We start from the raw sequence: 13,662 nt of genomic DNA, 5'->3' as shown, positions 1-13,662 counted from the left end.
TCAGTACAGTGGTCTAAAATAGCTAGGGGTCCAGAAACATATCCACAATCTCTCCAAAAAGGAATATAATGCTTTTTGTCCATTGTAAAGCATATAAATGAGCCCCTTATGAAGGTTTAAGATGAAACATTGATATCAGATTTTAAAATAATGCAAAATATTGTCACACAATGCTGTACAGTACCTAAATGTATAATAATTAACTCTTGTATGTATTTCTATACTCTGTTCTCTCGTATGTTTTCTTGTATTGGGATGGGATGACATGAAAACAATTTTCAACCGTCAACCACATTTTGGCAATGCTCCAACTCACACCTCATCACTGTTGCATGAATCACAAAAACTACTATACAACAACAAACGCCTACATTACAGTGTGAAATATCCTCATAATAAAATACCACTAACCTATTTAAAGACACTCAATTTCAAAAATAACTTATATTTAATAACAAAATATTTTGAGAATATTTCGAATATATAGACAGAGACAGTAAAATCAATGATACAGTTCTATCCGCTTCTGTCTTCCTCCAGAAAACAAAGTCAGCTAGGTCCATCAGCAAACATATGGCTTAGCTAAGCCCAGAAGTCCAAAATAATAATAGTATTTTCCAAGAAATTACGAAAAATCGTTGACAACGTTTCGTTAAGTGCAGCGTCTAAGAAAACTTCCGGTTACACTGACCTATAAAACGCTATTCCAAAAGCAAAATAGACAGTGTATCACGATTCAAAACTTACCCATACTGAATATGAATGTCAATCAAGCCAGACTGTACTAAAAGTACAACGCCTTAACAATCACGTGTGGATTAGCACAGCTTTTGAAGATAATGGTCACAAATGCATGTATATTTCACAAACGGAATGTCCAAGACAATATATGACCACTCAGCCTCAAAAGCAACATCTCTACGCATAAAATCAATGGTAAGGTTGTATATTTGTTCAATATTTAGTCCCAGATATTGACTGGACTGTAGAATGACATGTAATCATTTTTTAAAACCTTGTCTCGTTTATTTTGTTATTCAGTGAGCAGCGTTTTCACTGCTGTATTGGCATATCGTAGGGCTATTGTTGGGTTTACCTTGTTGCTATGATGAAATACGATTTTTGAGTGGTGAAAGAATATTTTTATGAATGCCCAGATAGACGATATTGTCCATTATGTCAAGGGTGGGGGGTGTAATTGCAGCTGAGACTGCAGGGAGGGGATGCTTGTTAAATGAACGACCAGAGCGACAATAGTAGCACTGTGAAACTCCCTATTTGGCATAGTTGTCGCGTATAGTCTACTAATGAAACTAAAACAAAGCATTTCTGTTTTTAACTCATACTTTGGTTGCAGTAGCACTGAATGTCTGAGTTCAGTAATCTCGGCACACTGGCGTGTCGACCACTAGGGGCTTTGCGCTAAGAGGTTAAACAGTCTGGAAGATTCCAGAAATTGATGTAATGACTTTTTAGAGGCTTCTGATTGGCCAATTGTCACAATTAGGAGTTAACTGGGAATGAATTGCCACCTGTGGCTGTATTTAAGCGCCTACCTTTAGAGTCACTGCCTTTTTGCCCTTCATACCATGGGAAAATCGAAGAAACTCAGTCAAGACCTCAGAAAAAAAAGTTGTGGACCTACACATTGTGGACCTACAAATTGATGTCTGATTCCTTTTTAGGAGCAATTTCCAAACAACTGAAGGCGCCATCAGCATCTGTACAAACCATTGTATGTAAATATAAAAATCTTGGGAGCTCACAGACACTGCATCGTTCAGGAAGGAGGCACAAATTAACTCCCAGGGCTGAACAAACTTTGGTCCGAAAAGTTCAACTGAATCCCAAGACAACAACAAAGGAACTGGTGAAGGAGTTGGAGGCATCAGGTACCAAAGTATCTACACCCACCATTAAGATAGTCCTACATCACCATGATCTGAAAGGCTGTTCCTACTCCAAGACTGGCATAAAAAAGCCAGAATGAAGTTTGCAGGTGATCACCAGGATGAAGACCTAGCCTTTTGGAGGAGTGTTCTCTGGTCAGATGAAACAAAAATGTAACTGTTTGGAGAAAATAATCAGCGCTACGTATGGAGGAAAAAGGGTAAGGCTTTTAATACAAAGAACACAATTCCAACTGTGAAGCAGCATCATGTTGTGGGGGTGTTTTGCTGGAAAATGGACTGGTACACTTCAGAAAATGGATGGCATCATGAGGAAGGAGGATTATCTAGAAATACCGAAGCAACACCTCAAGACATCAGCTAGAATGTTAAAACTTGGTCACAACTGGGTCTTCCAGCAAGACAATGATCCTAAACATACTTCCAAAGTTGTAATAAAATAGCTTAAAGACAACAAAGTGAAAGTATTTGAGTGACCATCACAAAGCCCTGACTCAAATCCCATAGAAAATTTGTGGACTGAACTGCAAAAGCGTGTCCAAGCAAGGAGGCCCACAAACCTGACTGAGTTACACCAGTTCTGTCAGGAAGAATGGGCAAAAATTCCAGCAAAGTATTGTGAAAAGCTTGTGGAAGGCTACCCCAAGCGTTTGATTCAAGTTAAGCAATTAAAAGGCAATGTCACCAAATACTAACAAAGTCTATGTAAAGTTTTGACCCACTGAAAATCTGATATAGTACATAAAAGCTTAAAGTTACAATCTCGAAGATTTCCGTTTCGTTGGCACCTGGGCCACGCTAACTATAACACTTACTATTTACTGAATAAAAAATGGTTGTTATAAAAGTAACGTTATGTACATACTCATTCATTGTCTAACATTAGGCTGACTTAAGCTGTCTTTACACTGCCGACAGGGTTTCCCCCAGAACAGTTGTTAGGCCTGGTGGCCAAGTGTCTTTTTTGATGGGGGCCCGGCACGGGCCAGCGACAGACTGATGGCAGCATTAAGGTAGGGCCCTATAGTTTCTGTGATAACAGAATCATGGACGGAATCGCGGAATTGAGAATTTAAAAAAGCCATAACACAGATTCCATAGGGCCCTACATTAAGTCAGCGCTAAAAGCTGACTGGAGATTTGAAAATATCACTACGTAATGTGAATGTTATGTCATTTATTCAACACACATTTTAAAAAATCAACAACTATTTACAGCATAGCAGAGTCTTACAAAGAATCTGACAACAATGTACAGACCGGGAATGCTGTGTTTTCAATAACAACAAAAGAAATTAAATTAAATTAAAATAAATAATATCAAAGTTTTTGCACTCTACATGAAACTTGAAAAAAGTTCTGATTGGCTACTGAATCTTACAACAAGCCTTGGAATGCTGGGCGCATTTAAATAGGGATCGCAATCGCGAACCGGTTCCAAGTTGTCCTATTCATTGGAATCGTATGGCTCCAAGCTTATCGATTCCACTTATCGAAGCCAGCATGTTTTTAGGACAGCTGTGCATTGCAAAACAAATTTGATCCGGGCTGCCAGCCTTGATACATTCTGTTGCGATAAAGATTCTAAGACAACTCGAGACAATTTCTCTGGATTAACGGGTTATTTTTTAGCCTGTAATTCGATCGTATTACTAAATGGCTACACGTCATGTAACGTGCAAGTAGTTGGCTATCTCCCTGGATATGAAGTAAATGTTTTTACCAATAAATAATAATAATAATAATAATAATATGCAATTTTATCCATGGAAATAGCTATAGCCTACAAAAAGGCAAAATAAATGTCGTGTTTGCGATTGCCGTCGTAGATGTCAGAATGTCACTGACAAAAAAAAAGTTTGCTCTCTTTGCTGGGCACATTTCAACAACAACAAAATATCTATGTATCTGTGTTACTGACTGTTTGGCTAGCTAGCTAAGTTAGCTAAATGACCACGTTGTCGTGCACATCAATGTCATCAAGCTAACGTTATTAATGAACAAGTGAAGTTGTTATTTCGATGGCGATTAATAAGTCATGTAATGTTACAATGTATCGAATATTACATCCATGCTACTAGTTTAACGTTACCTCCACACTGCTTAAGTTATAATAATATAAAAAGAATGTACTTACCGACAAGATGAAGTGATAACATAGTTTGTAACAAGGTTAGTTAGCCTACTAAAGAAATTGTGCCTTGCTAGGTACTGTTAGCTTGTGATAGTTGGAAGCATCAAGTGTTGAACGTCACTCTATGCACAATGAGGGTAAAGAACAGACCTGCTGTTTTCCTATAGTGCGTTCACGTTTTAACCAGCAGATGTCGCTGATGAGCTTTCCAACTGAGCCGCCCCACTGTAACTGTAGTTTAAAAAACATCTTAAAAATACATTTTAATTTTTAATTTTTTTAAAAATCCCCAATCCTTAGGCCCGGCGGGGGGTCAATGTAGGCCCGGCGGGCCGCCAGGCTTGCAATACACTTTAACCCTGGCCGAGCTGGGTTAAAATGCTGTAGCAGACCTGGGGTAGAATTAGTGATGATCAATTTCCACAGACGTTCTTTATCCACCTTTTGCCCGGTATGAACATCTTTACTCTGCAGAGAAGAATCCGTGGGATTCACTGTGGCTCGTGCAATTATGTATCTTGTGCACAATAAACAGTCTTTCTCGTGAATGATTGTTGTATGATATTTCTGAAACAACTGCCTTGCAAAATGTTACCCCTGGTGTTTCTGGTTCTGCTAGCTAAACTGTTCGAGAATAAAGCTGACCTGGGTGTTAAATTAGCAATCAGAACAAGAATAATAAAACAAAAACAAAGAAGATTTCATCAAAAAAAAGGGCATCAAGGCTGAAGGAACATGAGGAAGCGTAATAAAATAATAACAATGCTAATTCATACTGCCCTATTCTTTTATTTAGTTTTCTCCGGCTTGATATTTTTACACAGAAATCAGAACCAGCTCTGCTCCACCTATACCCCGGGTTAATGCTCTGTGTAAAGACGGCTTTATTCTGATCATTAGAATATATTGATGAACTTGATGGCAATGTAAATAACGGTAACGTTAAAGCCAGTTCAGATCAATGATTCGCAACGAGACGAAACAGTTTTAGAATGTTGCAGAGAAAATTGCAGCGGTGTGAACTGGTAGTTGCACAGCGTCTGAAGCCGTTGCCTGGGGTCTCAAAAGACCCACCTTGTCAAATCGCCAAGTGCAGTTTTAGAACATTTACAATCAGACATCTTGGAATTTTGCAAGTTGCATCCAGTCTCGTTGCGAATCATTGATCTGAACTGACCTTTAGTTTGCTCCATTGCAACGTTGCAACAAGGTAGCATTGCATTCGAGAGACGTTTTGCGAGGTCGGTTTGCGAGTGTTTTTTAAAATTGTTAACTGACATTAGATTGTGTTAATTACATTAGCTAGCCAGCTAACGCAACTTTACCTGACATGAGAGATGGCTACTGTGCGCAACGTTGTCTAAACTAATGTTGCCTTTCTTGACATGGTCCGGTAGCTAGCGTTAGCTGTGCAAATAGCTACGCTATGTAATTTAGTAACGTTACATTGTCATCAAATGTAATACGAAATCTACATCAACAAATAATATGACCTATTATGTTACACAAAAACATTTTAGGGTTCCATGTGTGAATGTTTAAAGCTCCCGAATAGTTACAACTAAAACCCATGATTAGGTGGCCAAATAATTAATATACATGCACTGTACTCAGAGAACAGCTGCGGCTGTTTATACAGCCGGTTCCACAGTCATGATTCTGACTGACTCATTTCAACATGCTGCTAGCTCATTCTGCGGATCCCAGTGTTAAACACTGCTTTGTCCTGGAACAGGGGTATGGGTGTGTAGGAGTGCGAGGGTATAGGGGTATTGGAAGATTTTATGATTGGGGCATGGGGATATTGGGGACAGAGGAATAGGAGTACATGGAGATAAGGTAAAGGCATATGGGGGTGCAGGGTCAGACTCACTGCTTTTTCTATCCGTGTCGGGGTTTGGTTCTGGTTCCGGTCGAGAGCGGAGTGGAAAGAGCAGCACAGTGGAGATTGGACTATCCTGCTGCAGTCGCCAGCTCTGCAGAACCTCTGATCCACCCAGTCACACACATACATACATGTGCACGCAAACCACACACATAAACAGACAGAAAGACACAAACCAACCAAGGTCATTCTCAATGCAAATCAAACCCGGCAAACAGTACAATTGTTTTCACAGAAAATTTTTTTTTTCCTGGACCACAAACACAGTAACAGAGACTAGAGATTTTTAGGAAAATTGTAGTGCTGTCCACCAGGGAGAAAGGATGGTTTTGGGTGTTAGCAGGTTTAAAGGACTGTGGTGGTTTTTGTGTGGTGGTTTTTCTGTGACTTTTTGCCTCATTTTGTCCCCACTTTTTGCCTGTGTGTTTCATTGAAGTTCATTATGACTCAAATGCATTTGGTGATTATCAAAACCTAGAATGCCCTCCACACAGTACATTTCCTAGACATTTGAGTAACTTTTGCGTTTCCTGGTAACGATAGCAAAATTAAGTTGAAAAAACAACGAACATGGATCGATTTGAAGTGTTCGCAATGATTTTCCTCCGTTTAACTTGAACTGCGATTGACAGCCATAATAAAATAAAAATACTGTGAAGATGTTGAAATTGTGGAATTTGCAAGTACCACCAATGAAACACCACAATTTATTTATGATGCAATAAAAATGATTGTACAGGTAGCTTTCAGCAACCTATAAGATCAGTTGCCGAAACCTACCAGTAGAATCATTTTCCATTTAACAGTTTTAAAGAGCTGAAGTGGTTTTTGAAATGAGTTTTAATACTAGTATATTCAAGGTCTAAAACATTTACGAAATGTTTCTAAATTAAAACCACTAGTGTGTATGAGGCCTTAGAGTATCTCCTTCAAAGTACTTAATACCTTCGCATAAGCCCCCTAGTGGACAGTATTCCACTTAGTCTCATCCACAAATGTACCCCCCCCAAGTATGACACACTGGACAACAGTATCTATTTGGGAGTTTGTGAAAATACTCATTTACAACCAAAAATTCCAAATGTATTCCATCATAGCAACAAAATAAAGCCAACAATTGCCTGCTAGTATGCCAATACAGTGGTGGAAAATGCTGCTCACTGAATAAGAAAATAAAGGAGAGGAATTCTTGTGTAATTATACCATGTCATTCTACTATAAATATCAGTGACTGAAATAGAATAAATATACAATCTTACAACTGATTTTACAGGAACAAGACCAGGTTAAAACCTAGTATATCGCTGGACCTAACACACATGATCCGGCGACCAATGATGTAACTTCATAACTCGGCCGACCAATGGTGTAACTTCATCACTCAGTCACATTTTTTATAGTTACATTTGCATTGGTTGTAAGAGACAACTGTTAGCCTTTGCCAATAAAAAACAGAAGAGTGAATGATTACAGTACATATTTAGATATGTACCACAGTGTGTTAATGTTTTTGCATTATTTTTCAAGGTCCATCCATCCATTATCTATACCCCCTTTTATCCTGAGCAGGGTCGCGGAGGGTGCCTATCCCAGAGTGCATTTGGCGAGAGGCAGGAATACACCCTGGACAGACGACCAATCTACACACCATTCACTCACACACTCATACCTATGGGCAATTTAGAGTCTCCAATTAGCCTACCTGCATGTCTTTGGAGTGTGGGAGGAAACCAAAGTACCCAGAGGAAACCCACATGGACACAGGGAGAACATGCAAACTCCATACAGAAAGGCGCCAAGCCGAGATTCGAACCCACAGCCTTCTTACTGTGAGGTGACAGTGCTACCCACTGCACCACCATGCCGCCTAATCTATATGCTTTATAATGAACAAAAAGCACATATGCAATCTCTTAGCATATCATTTCAAACTGAAGGAGAACAATTTCATCTTTGCATTTTTGCCTAGATAATTGCATTTATGGCAATTTATTTCTAAATTATAAATATAAACTACTCTAAGTTAGTATTGTAAATGGTACAAGTGTCTTGCTTCATGTAAGCCCTTTTCCAACTCTCTGTGATGCTTACATATGGAGTTATAAAACCTTAAACAAAACACCACCTAACTGGGCAAGGATTGGCCAAATGTGACTCTGCAAAGGGGTTAACCATTCTTCATGTAAACAATATTGTGCTTGCATTCACGATATTAATGGTAGTGCGTGCACGTGAGCAGAAAACATAGTTTGTTTACTTTTTTACTTCACTGCAGTGGTGATAAAACGTACAATAAGTACTAATGTGTTTAGCCTAACTAGTAGTTAGCCTTTGTTAATCATCTTATAAGGCTAGCATGATGTAGCTAGCACAAGCCAACGGCACTTAACCATAAAAATTGATTTTTAACGTTACTTGTTCAAGCGAACCTTAAAATATCTATCATTTTATCAATAAAGTCCTAAAAGAAGAAGGAATTAAATCTTTAAAGCTATATATCAGGGCTATTCAACTTCAACAGCAAGTGGGCCAAATAGGAAAATCACTGGGGGTTCGTGGGCCACACAGAATACTTTGTCAATTAATGGCTACAAATAACTCTAACAGTATAATGTTAATAGATATATTACTACATGGAATAAACTAGTCACTTGCATCCCTTTTCTTTCACTTTAATGATATCATTATAATCAATTCCAGACAGCCGCCAGGCCATATAAAAAAGTAGCAAAGCTATGGTTACGGCTGGCAAAGTAAATAAATACTTGTCAGTCCATTTGCTCTGGTCTCTTTGGCTTCGAGAGAGACATTTTGAAGCTCGTTGTTAGCTTAATAAGGCTGTCAAAAGTGCCATGAAATTGAGTTTGAATATTAGCTTTTGTAATTAGTTAGCGTTCAAATATATTCGAATATCATTTGCCTATAATTCACAAAAAATAAGCTGTTTATTGTCGGGCGCAATATGCACCTGACGCTCCATCTAAACTGGCCTGCGCGTTATTTTCCACAAGCGGGCAGTAGAATAGAGGACATCAGTGAACTTTCATACGAGGTTACTACATCTGGGGCCTCATTTATAAAACGTATTTTAGATCAACTGTGTGGCGTGTACGTAGAAAATCACGTCAAAGTAGTGATTTATAAAATTTCAACATGAATCGATTTGACCGTGGAAACGGTTGTGGCTCTACGTCAGGTCTTCACTTTACGTAAATTACATTTTATAAATAATCCCCCTGCAGTTTCTATAGCCTAATGCGCAAATGAATAAAGCACTTTCTCGTGGATGTAATTTGCCACAACTCGGCATTTATTAATCACAATAATAGGGAAATGATTGTTTATAGGAAATCCTGTTTATTTCTTAACACAAAAACTATTCAAACGGCTAATACCTGTAGCCTAAAACAACATAAATTACTTACTCTGTTTAGTTTGTTTAACTTTTTTCATCATCCAATTTTATCAAAATCTTCAGAACAGAAAGGAAACATAGCCTGCCATGAGAACATTATTTAGCCTAAATTGTTAGCTGACCAGTAACGTTAGCACAGGAAATTAACTTTGCGTGCATGAACATGATTCGCCGCATGAAATTAAAGCCTGTATATTTATTTTAATTACAAAACGCGGGATCCAAACTAATATTCGAATGCTCATATTTAGGTTCGAACTTAAAAAATAATAAAAAAAGATTTTCTAATAGTTTTCGAACTTCGAATATTTTTTGACAGCCCTATAGCTTAGCTAACGTGAGTTTCTCTGTAGCCCGCCAGCCCAGAATGCAACGTGAGGCTTGACTGAGCGAATGACAGGTGCGCAGTGGGTGTAATCCTGTTGCAGCCAATCACAGCACATAGGTGCTTTAAAAAGATGTAACCAATACCATATTGGTTCAGATCATACAGTCTATGGTTCAGATGTCTCAAAGTAGCTCAGAGATATGTACCTTAGTTTTATTTATCATATCACACACATGCCTGCCTAATTTGCAGGCAGCCTCTTGCGAGCCATAGAAAAATTCAAAAGGGCCGTATCTGGCCCGCGGGCCGCTAGTTGAATAGGCCTGCTATATATTTTATGAATTGGCTTGGCTGCTGTCAATGAGGCCAAGCAATCAGAGCATACAATTGCTTTGTAAATTAAGTCAGAAGTATTCGGACCAGTATTCCGGAACCCGATAAATGTGAACAATGGAATGCTCAGTGAAATCTGTTGGTTTTTACTGTCGTTAGGGTCCTACTCTTATTATTGAAGGAATGTTTGGGAAAATATGATTACACAAAAATTCCATGTAAGGACAATTTTGGTCCATAATACATTTACTTATGGTTTATTTAATCACAATATTTATGTTGATTTCCAGAATTTTATTTTTTGGTTGTCTTGTGTTATGTTTGAATGAATTAATGAATTAATGAATCATTGCATATATATATATAGCACTTTCCAAAAGGCTTACTGCTTTTACAGTGATGAGTGGGAACTCACCTCACCCACCACCAATGTGTAGCACCACACAGTAGCTAAGGTGGAGAGGAAGAGAACATTTTTTAGCCAATAAGAAAATGTTTGGCAGAGCTATTGCTGCAGGCGTACTGTTGTTGGCCATTTTCACTATTCTTGTGTTGGTAGGCGTCCTAAAGATTTCTAGACGTCTTTCTCTGTTAGTTGTCAGTCACACAGGACTGTGGTACCAATTTGGACTCTGTACCACTGATACTGTAGAAAAACTAGTATGTTACATTTTCAGCAATTCAGAATTAACTTGGCAGTAATGTAACATCCCTATTGGAGACATGCAAATTTGTGAAGTGTTTTGTATTTTTTAACTTTTGATAGTTAATTTGGTCCAGACAGTACGCTGTGAGTCACGGATAACCCACCATGGCCCAACTGTGGCGGTAGCTCCATAGGGTGGCACGCAATTGGAGATCCCGTTTCCCAGGGCATTTGAGCATTCAGTCGGTTAGGGGTCAGTGTTTCATTGCCCTCTAGCAACCCCCGCTGGTTGATCAGCCGCATATGAAGCTATATGAGCTTGGCTGTGGGCTACAACGACACCAAGTGTTTTGGAGGAATATTGTGGACTCCCAAAACCTGGCAGTGGGTATCGTGCATGGATATGGCTGCCGTTGCAAATAGCTAATTCAACATTCCAAATTAGGGCGGGAATTAGGCATGTTCAACCCCGATGACAGCTTTCATGCTCTGCTTGCCTGGTTTTGTAAGATGCTCTTGGGTTCCTGAAGGATGGTGGGTGGAGCTGGGACGAGACGTCTTTAATTGTGTGATGTCCCTGATTAATTTTTTCTCCTGTTCAAAGGTGGCTTGTTTTTTTTTGCTTGCGATTTCTCCTGGTATATTGGTTTATTTGAGCAGTCACATTTTAGTACATATCCCATGATAATGGTCACTCATCCCTGCACATACAGACATTGTTTTTATTATTTTTGTACACTTTTAAAAAATTGATATTTTCCCCATAATCTGTGTGTGGGCTCCCTCTTTAGCCTTGCATGCCAGGTGACACCCCACTTTGGGTGCTAATATTTATAAAAAACCGTAATAAGGACACATTTGTAAAATGTGCAGTAACTGTAAGCCAGCCGTGTGTGTACATGTGTCTCACCAAGTCCAGTCTGCTCCACCAGGGCAAGCCCCACACAGCCGTTCTGACAGCCAAATGCAGAGAGCCGCCGACCACCAGGTATACCCAACACATCCAGCCACAGCACACTGTAGAGAGACAGGGGCTGATAAACACATTCCTTCACACATACACATACACAGACGTACATGCAAAATTATACAAATCACACACATGCTTACACTAGCACACAGACACGCATACATGCACTGACTTGCTGGGCAGTTCCTGCAGCTCTGGGAAGAGTCTCTCCACTGGGTGTTCCTCAAATTGGTGCAGTGAGGCATTCTACAGAAAAAGAGTAAGAGTGACAGAGAGAGAGAGCGAGCCAGAGAGTGAGAGAGACACCCATTAAAAATGCACAATAAACACACTCACCACTTCGTGGGGTTCTGTGAAACTGATCTCACCTCTTTGTATAGGTGTATGCGCTGGTCATGCCCACTCAGCAGAAATACAGTTTCAAAGCAGCCATCAGCACACTGTATCCTGTGCAGAGAAAACAAACACACTCACATTTCAGGGTACCCGGTGTATTTACCACCTTCTCCTACTCAAGAACAGGCCTCTACATGCACTCACTCAGTGTGATAGAGTTGGAAGGGGGTAAACTGTAGCTCCAGGTTCAAACAGCTTTCTGCAGGAAACAAAAAAAAGCTTTCAGGAGGGAGAAAGAATGACTTATTTTAAAGTTTACTGTACAATGCAGGCGCAGTCTTTGTGAGGGAGGAACAATCAGAGTTTTCAAGGAGCCCCATTTCACCGAAAACTGTCTGCAGGGTGGTCGTGCCATTGGCATAACCGAACAAGCCATACACCTTGCTAGATCTTTCTGTGTTACAGGTGTAACTTGCTGGTCTGGTAACACTGTTGGCCAGGTCTGTCACTATTTCTCAAATTAAGCAGGAGAATTCTAGATAATGTGTCTTATAAATGAATGTAATGTCCATTTTTGTGTGTGTGTGTGGCTCCTAGCTCACGTGCAATGGACTCCAGGTTGAATTCTGACCCCGGTTCATAGTCACAGTAGATGTTGAGGAATGGGCTAGCCTTATCACCAGAGTCCTGAAAATGACAAAAGACAGTGTGGGTTCACTTCCATTGCACTGATCTTTAATATCAATGTCCAATCAGGCAAGAACTGGTAAAAATACAAACTAAGACGGACTGTGATAGTGTTCATTTTGACAACAGATTTTGATTTAGTTTTGGTCATAGCCTTCTGATTATATTGTACTTTAGTTTTATTCAGTGTGTGGTGCAATTTTATCAGTCTATAGACTTATTTTAATGCTTGCACACCAGTGGAGTCGTAAAGATCAGAAGGGTGTAAACACAGCTGGAAAGTGTAAGAAAGCCCTCAGATACACCAAACAGTGTCAAAGTCACCAACTGTAAAAAAAAAAACCCTTCCAAAACACCAAACAGTGGAAGAATCTGAGTGGCGAAGTAACTAGGGACGGAGGGAGATGCCACTATATATTTGTTCAACAAAATTATCTGTATTTGTATTTGAATAAAAACCGAAAGTGGGTGTGGCGTAACACGGAAGTGAGTGGAGTTTAACCTGGAAGCTGTATAACATGCTGTGTAACTGCATAACATGATTATAATTTTTCATAATTTCAACTTCATCAAGGAATACATCTTCGGCTATTATGCTTTTACTCAAACTTCCCAAGTTGTATTTTGTGAAGACAATATGCACATGAGCTGGGAGCAGTCTAGAGCGATGGGGAGACACAACATCCCCTGCTATAGTGAAAAGTGGCTTGGAGGAAACTCTCATTGGGGAGCAGGTCAGATATTTTAAAGCCACATGAGCCAGTGCTGGGTGTGTCATTAGCCAACAGCCTGTGTCTGTGATGTTTTAAGGCAGCACTTTTTACTACCTACTACCACCATGCTGACAACCATCAGACATATCCAGCATTAGGCAAAAGCACTGATTTCTGCACCAGCAACGACTGAATTTCATAAAAATTACAAAACCATATATTCAAAACTATTTTCTTGAAATGAAGGGCACAACTGAATCAATTTCAGTGTTTGAATTTATAAATTACTGTCTAGTGATTTTTTT

General features: G+C 39.4%; 1 protein-coding gene across 4 annotated transcripts in view; it reads right to left on the bottom strand.

Moving 5' to 3' along the window:
* kptn (kaptin (actin binding protein)) overlaps window positions 1–13,662 on the bottom strand; it is a 38,147-nt gene that overhangs the window by 16,200 nt on the left and 8,285 nt on the right. For 2 of the 4 annotated variants that reach the window (XM_064352066.1, XM_064352069.1), the window contains 6 exons: window positions 12,560–12,644; window positions 12,162–12,216; window positions 11,990–12,068; window positions 11,794–11,867; window positions 11,562–11,668; window positions 11,149–11,286 (listed from right to left, as the gene is read on the bottom strand). In XM_064352066.1, the coding sequence (XP_064208136.1) occupies window positions 11,149–11,286; window positions 11,562–11,668; window positions 11,794–11,867; window positions 11,990–12,068; window positions 12,162–12,216; window positions 12,560–12,644 (538 nt within the window). Of the gene's footprint in view, window positions 1–5,917; window positions 6,032–11,148; window positions 11,287–11,561; window positions 11,669–11,793; window positions 11,868–11,989; window positions 12,069–12,161; window positions 12,217–12,559; window positions 12,645–13,662 lie in introns of all 4 variants that reach the window. The other 2 variants (XM_064352067.1, XM_064352068.1) reach the window with 2 other exon arrangements.

This window comes from Anguilla rostrata, chromosome 9 (genome assembly GCF_018555375.3).
Source record: "Anguilla rostrata isolate EN2019 chromosome 9, ASM1855537v3, whole genome shotgun sequence".
In the NCBI taxonomy this organism is placed as follows: Eukaryota; Metazoa; Chordata; class Actinopteri; order Anguilliformes; family Anguillidae; genus Anguilla; species Anguilla rostrata.
This window is presented reverse-complemented; position numbering and strand designations above follow the sequence as displayed.